The 14270-nt window shown below is 39.3% G+C and overlaps 1 protein-coding gene across 1 annotated transcript in view; it reads right to left on the reverse strand.

Annotated features, from left to right (window-relative positions):
- The window catches only part of TRMT11 (tRNA methyltransferase 11), a 28551-nt gene that overhangs the window by 13502 nt on the left and 779 nt on the right, over nucleotides 1-14270 (reverse strand). Inside the window, exons 2-9 of the mRNA XM_086461246.1 lie at nucleotides 11380-11445; nucleotides 10593-10666; nucleotides 8217-8298; nucleotides 8031-8123; nucleotides 6885-7019; nucleotides 5072-5228; nucleotides 881-961; nucleotides 59-223 (exon numbers count right to left, since the gene is read on the reverse strand). Coding sequence (XP_086317372.1) covers nucleotides 59-223; nucleotides 881-961; nucleotides 5072-5228; nucleotides 6885-7019; nucleotides 8031-8123; nucleotides 8217-8298; nucleotides 10593-10666; nucleotides 11380-11445 — 853 coding nt within the window. The remainder of the gene's footprint in view (nucleotides 1-58; nucleotides 224-880; nucleotides 962-5071; nucleotides 5229-6884; nucleotides 7020-8030; nucleotides 8124-8216; nucleotides 8299-10592; nucleotides 10667-11379; nucleotides 11446-14270) is intronic.

Below are 14270 nucleotides of genomic sequence, written 5' to 3' on the forward strand. Positions count from 1 at the left end.
ACAGGCAATAATCTTTTAGTCATTGTTATTAGGCAACAAAAAGCATTAAAAAACTTACGATCTGTAATGATTGCATCAAACAGCATCCCTTTTCGCCAAATCAGTCTTGAAGAATCAGAAACTAGCGCATCAAGGTAATACTTCTCTAAACCATACTGTCGGAGATTAGCTCTGATGTTTTCATCTGGCCCTCTCCATTTCTGGTTCTTTCTGCTTGCCTTGCCTGCGGGGCACGGAACAGAAAAAAAACGCATACTCAACAAACTGTTTTATAGGAAAAGCTTTTATATACTCAATCATTTAATTCAAAGAATTAATGTTGCATACAAACCCAGCATTTATCTTCTGCCTTATTCTATTTGCTGTCACAAGTATTTGCAATAAACTTCACAAGTAGCAAGGAATAATGAAAATACATGAGAAAAGTTCTGCTGCACCATTTGCATAGGGTGTCACAGAACACCTTGACAAAAATGTTGGTTTGCAAGATACTCTCACTATCCATCAGTCATAATCCTCTCCAGTAAGTCAGATATAATTTTCACTGAAGTTTTTCAGAGAAGAATGGGATTAGACTTCCTGTGTTAGGTTACAAGAAGCTTCCTACATCACAGGCCAAGAAAGCACTCAGCTCTTGTAATTATCATTTGGAACTTTGTTTTGGTTTTCATTATTCCTTTTATTCAATACTTCCTGCTTAAAAAATAAAAGAATAGCTTAGCTTGGATACATGTAAATTGGTCAATAAAAATAAGCATGACCAAATAAATCCTGTGAACACTAATGTTGCTTTGAAATCCACTAAGTATCATCCGCTACCATCAGTATTCTTAAATTCCAGAGAATAAGATTTCAGTGGCTTAGAAATATGCAACATTACCTAATCCATGGATTGTGTTGTAATCTATATCAGTACCACACACATATGCTCCAAAGTGTGCTGAGGAGATTAGAAGGCCACCTATAAAAGGAAGAAAATGCTGCTATAAATATTATCTGTGTTAGGATTTTTTGCTCAGGAACTTCAGGAGTTTACACCAGTAGCACACTAGACCCAAAGCTAGACCCAAGGAAAAAAAGAAAGAAAGAAAGAAAAAAAATTAAAACTACCAACCAGTTAAAATCAGTATACAACTATAATCAGAGATGATAACACTAAGTCCCATGTCTGCTATACCTGATCTTCCTCATCTTGCTATGCCCCATGTCACACTCTATCTCTGAAGAGTGTTCCTACGAGTTTGTTTACGGTTTTCTGTATTTCAAGGCAATAAGATCCTTTAATCATAACATGAACCAAAACTTTTAATTCTACTTTGCAAGGAGCAGAATTTCAAATTGTTTGCAAACGATTTGAAAAATCATCACCAAACAAATGGCAATTCTACCATGTCTCTTCTCAAAGACAGACTCCTTAACTGTATCTAAAAATCAAACTTATTGTATAGTGTGGCCATTCCCTGAGCAAGAAGCAATGGTCAAGAACCTTGTAAATGTAAATACCTCCAACGTAAACAGCAACATCAAAAAAGTTTCTGCAAGTGTTTTGCAGTGTGAAAGCTATGTAAGGATGCATTTTTCCCTGTGAGTATGCTGCCTGTTTGGTCAGTACATTTATTAGTGTACTCATCCTGCAATAAAACTAACTTTTAAAATTACTATTACCGTGATCCACTTTCCTAATTAAAAAAAAAAAAAAACTATCCAAAAAACATGTGTGAGTTCCCCTTGAAACTGGGCAATGGCTGAATAGCCCACAGAAAAGAGTAAATGATGTTCTCTCCTTACCAGCTTCCAAATGAAAAAAGGACAGACAGCGGAAGATTACCAAAGAGCTGTGTCGAGTTGTTAATAGGGAGGTGTGTCGCTAACAGAACGGTTTAAAACAGAACAGTGACTGAGAACAAGGCTGTGAACCCCACGGTACTGATGTCAACTGCTTGTGTATACAACAAGTCCTGCTAAAATAAAGGGGAGGATTGCCACAGGATGAAGCACAGGGAACAACAAGCAAGCTGGCTGTGCAGGTGATACCAGTTCTCCCATTCACCAGCAGCATGGAGAGGAGCATCTCAGGTGGCTGTATTGCCCCACGCCACCCATTCAGGACAAATCCCTAATATGCACTGCGTGCACAGACTAAAGATCCCATCTTGGGGCACTAGAAAACTCCTATATCATATGCTAGTGAACTCTACCAAAACTGAAGGTGAGGGAGAAAGGGAAAAAAAAAAAAAAAAAAAATCCTCTGCTTTTTCTTGTGAAATGGATCGGGGAAAAGCAAGGTTACTCACCCCAGAGGAGTCACCCATTTCCCTTCTTGATGCAATCCCTCAGAACAGATGGGCAATACCTCCAGAGGGTCAAGACAAATTTAGCTAGCCCCTGACCCCAAGTATGGCATACCACCCAGTCCTATAAAAAAAGTAAGAAGAAAGTACTTTGCCCATCTAAGAATGTTTTTAATCACAGGGGAAAAAATAGTTAGGAAAACATGAACTTACAGCTTTTAATAAACCTCCGCTGGTACTAGTTCAACTGTGTTCACACAGAAGGTGCATGAATACTTAAATACTCTAATATGGCCAGCCCTTTGACCTATATCAAACAGATGTACACAAAGGATTAATCAGAGAATCACTGTGTCCCCTGATGACTGTTAGCAGAATGATGATGGCACAGAACTTCATGCCTTTCTATCGTACCCTATTTCCCCCATCTCTTCAGCACAGATGAGGGTCTGGTCTTACCACTGTCCTCCAGCATGTCAAAGAAAGAATTCCTGCCATTTGCAATTACGCAGTATCACAAACTGGCAAAGGGAAAGTAGGGACAAATATCTTGCAAAGGTACAAAGAGCAAGCTTATTGAGATAACCTGAACAGATTGTCTAGGAGGAAGTATAAAGTATTTGGGTAAAGAGCTTGATTTATTCTTCCAGAAACTTCCAGGCTTCCTTCTGCCTAACACTGAGGAAAGAATATCTAAACAGTTTATGGAAGTTACATTTTACAACTCAAAACCAATCCTGGCCATTCCAATTTTGTTTTACAAAAAAGGGGAAATCAAGTCTCCTAAACCAGCCCGGTCAAAAACACTTTTTATTCCAAGGACAAATTCCAATTGTCCACTCTTACACTAATGTGGAAGACTTGTGATTTGGCTCATCCAGAAAAACAGTTTGCTTCCAACTAGCAAGCACCATTTTGCAAGGCTGTTCCAATTTGGTACTGTTTACCCTTTCAGCTAAAAACCAGGATGAAACCAAGCCAGGTATTAAAGTTGCATCAATAAAGTCGCATCAATACAGAAATCTGAACTGCAGTTTCTTCAAAATACTCCTCAAATCCTGAATGTATGTTCTTTCCAAACCCATCAGCTCAAACTCACTGCATCACTCTCAACTCTGAACTAACTCCCAAAATTCCAGTGGCAGGGCAGTGCTGCACACTGACAATCTTAAAAATCCTCTAAAGGACCTCAAGAGACAACTGAAATTCCTGGGGTTAACTCACCAAAAGTAGACGCAAAAGCTACTGTTCAGTTGTTTAGTCACAAATACACTTTACTGACAAATAGTGCGCCACCTACTATCTCCAGTGTCCCTTACATACCTTTAGTCTCAAGTCTGTATATTACAATGTCTAGTGTAACAAACCCATAAAAATTGCCATTCAAATCATTAGGCCATTTGGGGAGGATTTTGTATATGTTACCTTTTGAACTGAAACACAACATTTAACTTTAACTTCTACAGCTCTGCCACTTCTATGGGATTTTTCTTCCTCTCACTTGACCCTTCCTTTTTTTTTTTTTTTCCCCTTGAATTTTCACTTCCAACGGAATGAATGCTCTCAGAGAATCTTTTGTGATTTTGTGGTTTAGCAGATTTTTGTTAAGAGACACAAAACCATAGACACTGAAATGAAACAAACTGCTTAGAGATGAAGTAGAGGAACTTCCTCGATTTTTCAAAGACTACTGCCCATTTGCAAGGAACACAAGCACAAGCAGGAGCAGGAAATTTCATAAGACATTATTATGACCACAAAAAATCAGGTTGTATATGAACAAAAATTTAAGACAAAAAAGATAAGGTTCACTGAAGCCTTGTGTTACTGAAAATATTATATCCATGGTCCGCTTTCTAAGGTACAGAGAAGACACATGTCAGTAAGAATTTGCCCTACTAGTGACCCTGCAGTGCTGTCTTCTCTCTCCCTAGCTTCTCTGCAGTGATTTCTGCAGTGAATTCTCTTCATCCTCCCATTAATGTAAGTATTTTTAATTGTAGTCTCTCACACGTGGTCTTCCTGATCGAAGTTTAGCAAAACCTTTGTTATGTTTTTGAAAAAATTACTATGGTAGCTTAACACAATATACTCTTGTATGATTAAACGGCACAACCTGACACAATAGATCTTCTATTTCACCTACAAAACAGCGCAGTTTCCCTTAGGTAAAAAGTACTTCTACGCCACACACAGTAATATGTGGAACAAAAGCTCCCCCTCCTGGCTTAGCTAAGAAAAGTTCAGCTGGGGGCGAACACATGGTGTGCAGTATTATCCTGACAAGACGTGATGGTACAAGGAACTGATCACTATTGAGTGCCATCACCTAACTATTGCTATGATGTGTTATATGCCCAAAGTGCCCTCAGCACTCCTCTAAATAGCCACCTCCAGAAGTGCTGCTCCTTGTAACATTCTGAAAGTGGCTGCAAGGAGTGCTCTAGCCAAATTTCAGTTCTTTCAGTTCTTAGTCACCTTGGATCGTACGCAGTCCATGACACGCATGAACTGGTGTTTAAGCTATGTGACATAAAACAATACAGTGAAGACAGACTTGTCAGAAGTGTAAAATAAACTGCTTACATCTTCTGAAGTTGGTCTCCTTCCCCGAAAATCCCTTTGAAGTTAACAAAATATTCATTTCATAATCACCATTTCTCTTTTGGTATCATCTCAAATATCAGTCAAGCACCAGAAGCCGCTGCACCAGGTGAAAGTGTGGTGTGAGCAGTAACACTATCTCCCAGTTTTTCCCATCAGTAGAATAAAATATTTACCTGTTCCAACAAACGGATCATATACAACATCATTGGGTTTTACTCTCCCATGGTTTGCCATAATGAAAGACAAGCAGGCATCCATGCTCGTATTTCCAATAAAGTGTCTCTTTTTTACACTGTAGGACTCTATAAGTTCTCTTTGGCCATCTGCAATCTGTTGGAACATTTAAAATCACTGTCAGGTCTTAGATATAAGCATAAAGGCTAACAGACTTGTTTAAGTGACACCACGCCACAAACAGGTAACTTCATAACACATCGCTTTGCTTTCTGCCATCTGAAAACATGACAGACTTCCTTCCAAGCAACAGATACCTTGGTTCAATACCTAGATAAATTCTTCAAGACAGAGGTCAAAAATATACAAACAATTTAGAGGGAAAATTCTTCTGAAGAAATAGCAATTAGAGCAACTGTGCTATTATTCTAGGTATCAGAAAAACAATTCCTGGCAATTCAGAGTTAAAAGAATTTCAAAGTGATGAGGAGTAGAAATGCATGTTAACACATGTATGCACATGCACATGCTTACAGTCGCACAGAATTCCGATCTTCACTGCTTTTCTGTCATGCTCAAAATCTAAATTTGTCTAAACTGACAGATCAGAAATCACTGGAAAAAACAAACAAAGACCAAATGCTAACATTTTTACATAAGACTTCCAAAATACGCTGAAGCACCAAAGCAGTCTGGAAAAAAACACATTCAAAAGCTCTCCCAACACTATTCCCCAGCTCCGGTCAACATCAGTCTTACTGGATAAACAAAATACACTTGCCAATTTTTTTTCAGGTTGGTTTACTCATTTTTAAACACTTCAGGAATCCAGCACAGATGGGACAACAGCTGCAATGTTTTGCAGTATTGCCACAACCCAGGGTGGTTTCACATTAATCACAGGCATGAGGAATATTCACAGGTGCTAGCAGATCACTTGGATCTCTAATTTGTCCAAATACAAGCCCCTGATCATAGCTGTACAACCTCAGCAGCGGTCTTCCCTCCCTCCAGCTGCCCTTGACCCAGGACATTGCAAGCACATATTCCCATCAGGGGCTGGTGTCATTCTGGAAGATGTTCTTTGGGTAGCCACTTTCTCCTCACAAAAAATAAAAGACTAGATCAGATTTCCTCAGGATATCCTGAACATGCAGCAGGTTTGGAGTGTAGACACCGACAGGCAAGCAGGTTTGTAGTAAAGACCCCAAATGACAAGTTCCAGACAGTTTTTGAATGTGATTCCTACTGTACAGCACTGCACTGTCAGCGTCCCCTCGGGCGGACATCCGCCTGTGGGCTGGACCAGCCGATATCCAAAGCCTCAAGGTCTGTGCACGTCTGCAGAGGAGCCTGTCAGGACACTTGAAGCACTTAAGAGAATGCTCCAGCGTGGCTGATGCAACTCAGCCGGGGTGTGAGCCATCTACAGGTCCTGTAAATCTTTCTTTGTGTTTGAAACAAGAGGCTGGTGCTTTCAGCTCCATCTGGGCCCACAATACTGTAATACAGCACCATAGCCGTGCAGTCTCACTGCTGCATTGAGCTCCCTCAATGGAGGGCAAGATAAGGTGTGTCCCCAGGCAAAACTTCAATTTTTTGCACCTCTAAATTGCTGAATTAATCTGCTTTTTCCTAGTCATAATAAGGACTTTCAAAACTTGTATCAGTGTATTATGCAGTGACAGATCCAGCCGTAATTATATTGTCTGCTTCCATTAAAACTCAACACATTTTTTTTTACATTTAAATTGAAGAACACATTCCTGAAAATACAAGCTCATAAGAACTGAAGCAAGCATACTCACGCACCCATCTACCAAAATACAGATGAAAGGGCTCTTCTGGAACATTATTTGGGTCCATTCCATAATCTTCCAAAATCCAGAAGGTGTGTTCTGGTTTCTTTAAATTTACTTTTCCTTTGAATGGCAGAAATTCAAGAGCCTATACCATAAAGAAAAACAAAGTAAAAAAAAAAACAACAACCAGGGTCGAATTTTTGAAATATGTACCCCAGCAAAAAATAAAAAGAAAAAAACAAACCACAATTCCACTTGTGAGAGATGACAGATTAGTACTAAAAGTACATTCTCAATTTTCTCTGGATTTCTGAAATGCCTTTCTCGTAAACAAAGATAGCTCAAATGGATAAGGATTAATTTGAAGTCAGGAACCATAACATTTTTTATTAACTGAACAGAACCCAACTTTAGAGGAAATGAACTGTGCATATTAATTATGTAATTTTAGAGTTATAAAAACAACACTGATGATGAACAACGGGCTTTAAAAATTCAGTGATGTGCAGCTACATCAATTTACATAGCCAGCATTATTTCACATACACAAAAACCGAACAAACAGAAAAGGGTAGCTACTATTAATACAGATAATTTCAGTCGCTGTAAATGAAGTAAATAGGATAAATAGTTGCTAAAATAGAAAGTGCAAGAGCAGAAATTAACACTAATTTAGAAAAATTTCCTAATTAAAATGCAGATACAGTTAGGAGGAGAGCACAAGTGCAGACAAGAGCATACGGACAGAACAAGAAGTCAGCACACAATCCACAGTTTGCAACTGAAGTCACTTGCTCCATATTCTGCAACAATAAATGCCTAATATGGAGATCAAGGAACAGATTTTCCAAAAATCTAGCACCTAACTCTAGACATTTGAATCTTGTCATTTTGGGCAATAAGTTTCAGTTTCCTCAGCACGTTGAGCCGAAAACAGCAGTGATATTTGTTTGTCTTTGTATATGCCTTACATGGTCTGTTTAGAAAATAAAACACAGTCATGAATTTTGAGGGAATGTTAATTTAGAGCTGATAAGACATAAGCCTTAAACTGCTTTAAGATCTTCAGGAAGCCCAAACTTAAATACACCAATATCATGGGATAAGAACAACATGAATAGATTACAAGGCAAAGATTTCTTAAACATCTACTTACATCTATCTTTTTTATTTTCTGTGCTTGGGTCAGCGTTTTATTAAATGTATGAATATGTACTTTGTAAGTAGAGTCTGACTGTAGATATGGAAGCTGAAAAAAACCAAAGACACTTTCATTAGTACAGCTGCAGTGCTACTCAGTGTGATTAAGGAACAGTATCATCCAGATTCTTTACACACATACCATCTTCTCCATTGGATAGTCCTTCAAAGATGCGTAGAGCTCCCCCGCAGATCTTCCATGACCCCACAGTTCAAATATAGACCTGAAATTAGAAAGTTTTTGAGGGTGCAGTCACATAGCAGGAAATAATGCCTTACAGATACTTACTCCTTTTAACCTTCTTGGCCAATGTATTTATGCTTTGCTTCATGGAATATTGAAGTGCAGTATTTAACTCCTAGCACATGCTTAAGTTTTATTCTTGGCAGGGATACACTTATTTTTAATCCTAAACTGCTATTTCAAGGAAGCTTTTTTGTCTGGTAAAGGTAAATTTCAGACTTACCACCCTTGGATATCTATCACCCGACCTGTATCTGGCAGTGATCAGACAGTGATACTAGCAAATGAGACAGAATTCATTTGTACCTACCGATTTGATGGGGTAAGCAAAGGCTGGAAAAGGTCAAGAACAGACTCTGAAAGTGTTAAGCTACTCTGGAGTAACACAAATTGAGAAACTGTAACATCCTACGTACAATGACCTCATCAGAGGTTCCGCCCCCTTTTAAGATGTGGTTATGATGTTGGACATTTTCAGATGTTTAAACACTACGCTGTCTTCTTACGCTTTGTCTGTTTGTTTCCATATTGCCAGCTTTAAGAAAAGCATTGCCTCGGAAAATGAGAGAGCTGACACTACTGTAATGAAGAAACAACACCACAGCATAGATCTCTCCCCCAGCATCCAAATATCCCAACCGAGTGGCCTTTCCACATCAAAGAAAAAGATCCTTTTGGTACAGGAATCCTAGTGTCACTGCATATATTGCTAGACACTTGTATGTGCATTTACAACACACCATAAACACAGTCCCTAAGGATTAGCAGTGCCATGTAGTACCTTTTCAAAGATGACTCCTGAAGGAAAATCTTCAAAATGTACAGAAGTTTAGCCCACTCAAAAAAAAAAAAAAAAAAGAGAACTACATTTTACTAAGTGACAATAGCACATACGAAGGCTCAGTGGTAAGCTGTTCTGTTAAAGTAGTCCTTTACCGAATAAATTATGTAAGGCTACATTTCTAACTTGCATTTACCCTGAAAAAAAAAAATCACATTTTTTGCAGCGTCTCATTTTTTTCCTAAAGCTTGTGATTCATCTACTGTGAGAATTTGCACTATATTTATAGACGAAGCAAAGAAAATGCTGATAGCATCAGCTATACTAGACAGAACCAAATACTCATCTTTGAATTTTATTCAACTGTTGGAGAAGCTCTTATAAGACCTTCAGGCCCACTCCTTAATTTTACACTTGCATGTGTATTGAAAAAAAAAAACAACACAAAATGCTTGGGAGATTTTATTTAGATAAATGTTATGCTTCTAAGCTTTTAATTTTCATTAGTGTTGCAATGGACATGCTCCAGCAATCTTACTCTAAAACTAATAGATCTCCCCACAACCAGCAGCAGACCAGGAAAAAAAACAGTGGGTCAGTTATGATTTCTACATAAAATAAGCACACATTAGCTGAAAGAGCACGGCACATGGAACATCTGCTTAGTTGCCTACTTTTTGGTAGTTTATCCTCACTGGAAACATACTATCACAGGGACAATTTTGCACACATGGGGTTTCTTTAGGCAAGAGTTTTCAAGCCAAGTCATTGCAGGTAAAACTCAATACCTGACACAAGAAGCACTCACCAGAGACCATGCCACGCTCTGCAGAGGCACCAAACTAACCCTGAACAGTAGAGCACAGACAACCCAAATTTAGCACGGTCAGAAAGCCATACCACAGCTATGCTGCTTCTCATCCTGAACCATACCTCTGAGACATCTCTCAAGCCTCACTGGAAAGCACACTATTCAGACACCCCTAAGAAGGGCCAAAAGCCACTGGAACAACCACTCTCTGGCATGTCCCTGTGCTCCTGAATTTTCTAGAAGGATCTCTGCTGCAGCGGTCCGGGCTGAGGGCTCAGATATCAGCACTACAAGGGTGACACAAAGGAACCACTACCTTTCTCTTCCAAACTTGATTTTCAGTTTTTATGTATCACTGGCTTTATCTTTTAATTCCATACACATTGTAGAACAAACCACTAGCTAAACATTATTCAAGGGGACTAAAACATCAGTGACACCACAAGTACTGGCTCTGCAGTGAAGAACATAGTTTTGAGACCCCGCGTTGATCATACACTAAGTAAAGACGACAGGCATGGGACATAATCAGTCCTACAGGTTCCAGTAACACCTCCTCAATTCCAGAGCTAATCAGAGACCGTTTATTTTAAGCCTCCACACAAAATTAATATTTGCCACAATACAGCAGAACAATTTTCCACAGCCTACATTAACATTTACAAGATTTTTCACCTCTTACTTTGCACATACTGTCCGTTTCATTAGGCCCCTTGCCATGTCTTCTGAAGGAATATTGAGAATCCAAAACGGAGACTGAAATGAAGAAAAGATAAGTGATACAGACACACAGCTGGAGGATGTCACATGAACTACACAGCTACACAATTCTGTTCTATGAAAACAGAACACACATGTTGAAGATTAAAAAAAAAAAAAAAATCTGTTAACTGTACCGCAAACATGAGGATAAAGCATTTACTTTGAGGTAAAACTGTATACTCAGCTTGAATGTCTGAGAAATTTTATTAGGTATTTCATTTTCCCACCATGCCTTTGACTTGGTAAAATATTATTATCTGTTTATGCTTCTCTACATTATTCATCTTCTAAAGACTCAAGACACCTCGTTACACACAAGCAGTAACTAAAACCCAATAGCATTCTCTGGCTAAGCATTGAGACCCGAATCATACAGCTTCCTAGATTCACTCTTCCACATACACCGTCTCACTGATTTAGAAGCAAACACCAAAGTCAAATCGCTGCTGAATGCTTTCACGGTTGGGCTATCCCGGCAGATGGCACTGTTTCTTTCCACACTGTTAAATGAAGAGGCGTATTTTGTGCATCCTTGACTCACTTCTGAGTCTTTACCGAAATGAAGAGTTGCTCATTTTTGGAAGATTCCTTATTTTCCTAAAGAAATTTCAAAATTTATTCAGCTACCTGCATTTAACAGAAATACTATAAAGAACATACTTGTAGACCATACATGCACTCGAGTAAAATATTTGGTCCTCACTTACATTTACACGGATTTCCTGCTCACCGCTGAACTGTCCACCATAAAGTGAGAGCAAAGATGTTACTTCCTAAAGCAAAAACATAAAAGTCAGGCTTTAGAGCATAAACTGATGTTTTAATGAAAGAAAAAAAAACCAAAAAACCAAAACACCACAAACAAAAAGCAGCATACCATAGAAAATGACTACCTCCATGGGGATCACAAATGTTAGAGACAGCAACAGCAGAGAGAATGGTGTTTATTAACAAATTACTGTGGGAACCAACAGCGAAACACTCTTAGAGCAGCTGCGTGGATAGGGAAAAGGTTCGCAATTAAATTCAGCTTGTGTGTTCTGTTCATGAACCAAAAAAAATGACGACTCTCCTGCTACAAAAGCAGCTGATTACCTTTCCCAGAGTTCAGCTGCAAAGGAAGGAGCTGCGGTGAGGTTACGAAAAGCTGTACAGCGTACCACACAGTGAGATCATGTCAGCCAAATTTCAGTAATCAAATCCCATCATTCTGCAGTTTCACCGAAATCTTCACTGTTCAATCCTTCACTGTTCAATCCTACACTCTCACAACAATATTCCTCTTTACAGTATTATTCTATCTACTCTTAAAATATTTTTCTGACTAATTCACATAAAAGTGATGTCTCACTACTAACACTGACCCAGGGCCAGGCCCAGCACTGAGCATCAATTCCTTTTCTGCTACCTCTCTGCTTTACAGGTATCTCAACAGTTTTCTTCAGTAGGTGTCTTTTCCAGAGCAAACTAAACCAAAGACTGTGAACCAAACATGCAAAACAGCAAATCTCCAAGAAGTAAACTAGTAAGTAATAATTAAAAAAAAACAAACCCCCACTGAAAAGGCTTTTGAACTGAAACAAGAGGTAAACATTTGGGATGTTTCTCAAGCAGCCCCTTTGCTAGAAAGGACATGCTGCAGCCCCTGAACGTTACTGGCGAAACAACATGGAAGCAAATTTTAAAATTGGCTTAGATTTGAACCGAGTGGGTGAATAAGAAGATTACCAAAAAGTATCCTCAAAAACAGAGGAAAAGAAAACCCTAACATAACACTAGCACATGGCTTTAGTGGGACATTATCCCATTCATTTCCTTCTTTCCATCTGCATAGAAAGGACACAAGAAATGCTGGAAAAAAACAGGGCATTTGCTCTAGGAGAATAAAAGTTTTGCTTAACTATTTCATTGTATGGTCCTGAGACAGCAAAAGCACCTGAGATTTTACACATGAATCAGTGGCACCTCCACACACTACTAGCAATATTATCTACGAGAAAGTGACAACAATGAGGAGAAAGCACGGCCTGCGAGGAAAGGCTTGGAGAGAAACACGATCACAACCTCTACACGTGCTAAAAAAGCTGTTGTGATAAAGGAAGGTAATGATCTGTTTTCGACATATACTACAGAGACGACAAGAGCACCAGGTTCAGATCACAGCACTGCTCTGGATGACAGGTTGGGAAAATCCTTCCAAGAGCAAAGACAATGAAGCACTGGAACAGATCTGCCTGAGATATTGACAAGAAAACGTTCGACGTGCATCTGTCTGTCCGTTAGAGACACCCTGTGCTGGAAGACAGGATACCTCGTGATACCCCTCAGTATCTGATCTGACCAAAGAGAGATCCCTGACTACGCAGCATGGTTTCTCACTGACTAAGAAATACGAAACACAGAACTTTATTCTACAGAGACTTAACAACAAACCTGGGCTTCAAGAAACACCTTCAGCTGTTGTGATTCAGCACCACCACCAGAACACAAGCAGTCCTCTCTTATCCCATGTGTAGGTGTGGTAGAGATGGAGATCAGGCAGCTGATCTGGCTGAAAAAGCTGTGCTTGTTTGTTTAAGACAAATCAAGTCCCTAACACAGTTCATCACCAAGCCAAACACATAACTGAGCAGTCACCCAAACAAAGGGAAATGGAACTGGTTTCTTCAGCAGCTGTATCAACCAAGAGCAACTACAGCCTTGGTGAAAAAAGACTTTCTATGTTACATATAAATTGTCTTTTTTTTACTTAATCTGATGACGTTGTCTAACGAAAAATTGGGTTGATCATAAATAAACTCATGTTCCAGTCCCACAAAGCAGATAGTAAAAAGCAATGCACAAAAGAAGGCCTTGATGAAACCAAGGAAAATAAATTATGCAATACACATTAAATACTTTAAAACGCATGTAATGATGTCCTACCAATTCTAACAAAGTAACTGCATTTCAGCACTATTTTAAACAATAACATATTACCCTGCATATCATATGACTGGCTCTTCAAGTTGGTGCCTAGAAGAGCACCTAGGATAACAAAATGTGTTGCGGTGTGTAGTAACTCTCTAAGTCATCATGGGAAAAAAAAATAATCACAAGTTAAATTTACAAATAAGAGGGTTTTCTTATAAACATGGAAATTGAGTGTATGCTAAACTAGACATTCACCAAGGATGCATAAAAAACACCAGGGACTCACAAAAAATATCAGGGAGCTTCAGAGAAGTTACAATTTATTTTTGTTTTAACGATTTCTGCGAATACCAGTTGGATAAGATAAAACCAATTTAGTGACAGGGAACAAACTCTGTACCCCACATTTTGCAACCAACTGGCATAAACGTGTCGATGACAAGCGCAGTGCAGCACTCGAGGCAGCACTTGCTGGCTCCCACACCTGACATGCTGCCATCCCACCGCAGAAACGGGTCTACGCTCTCTGATCCCGCGTCGGCCAGCGGGCACAAACCCTTCTGACCGCATGGAAACAAACGCTCAGAATCAAAAGCAAACAGCGAGCAGCCCTCGGTGCCACCAGTGTGATGCAGAGGAGGGATGCTCCGGGCCAGGGCACCAGCCGAAGCCCTGGGGACCTCTG

Source organism: Leptosomus discolor, chromosome 2, assembly GCF_034619465.1.
Source record: "Leptosomus discolor isolate bLepDis1 chromosome 2, bLepDis1.hap2, whole genome shotgun sequence".
NCBI classification, from domain to species: domain Eukaryota; kingdom Metazoa; phylum Chordata; class Aves; order Leptosomiformes; family Leptosomidae; genus Leptosomus; species Leptosomus discolor.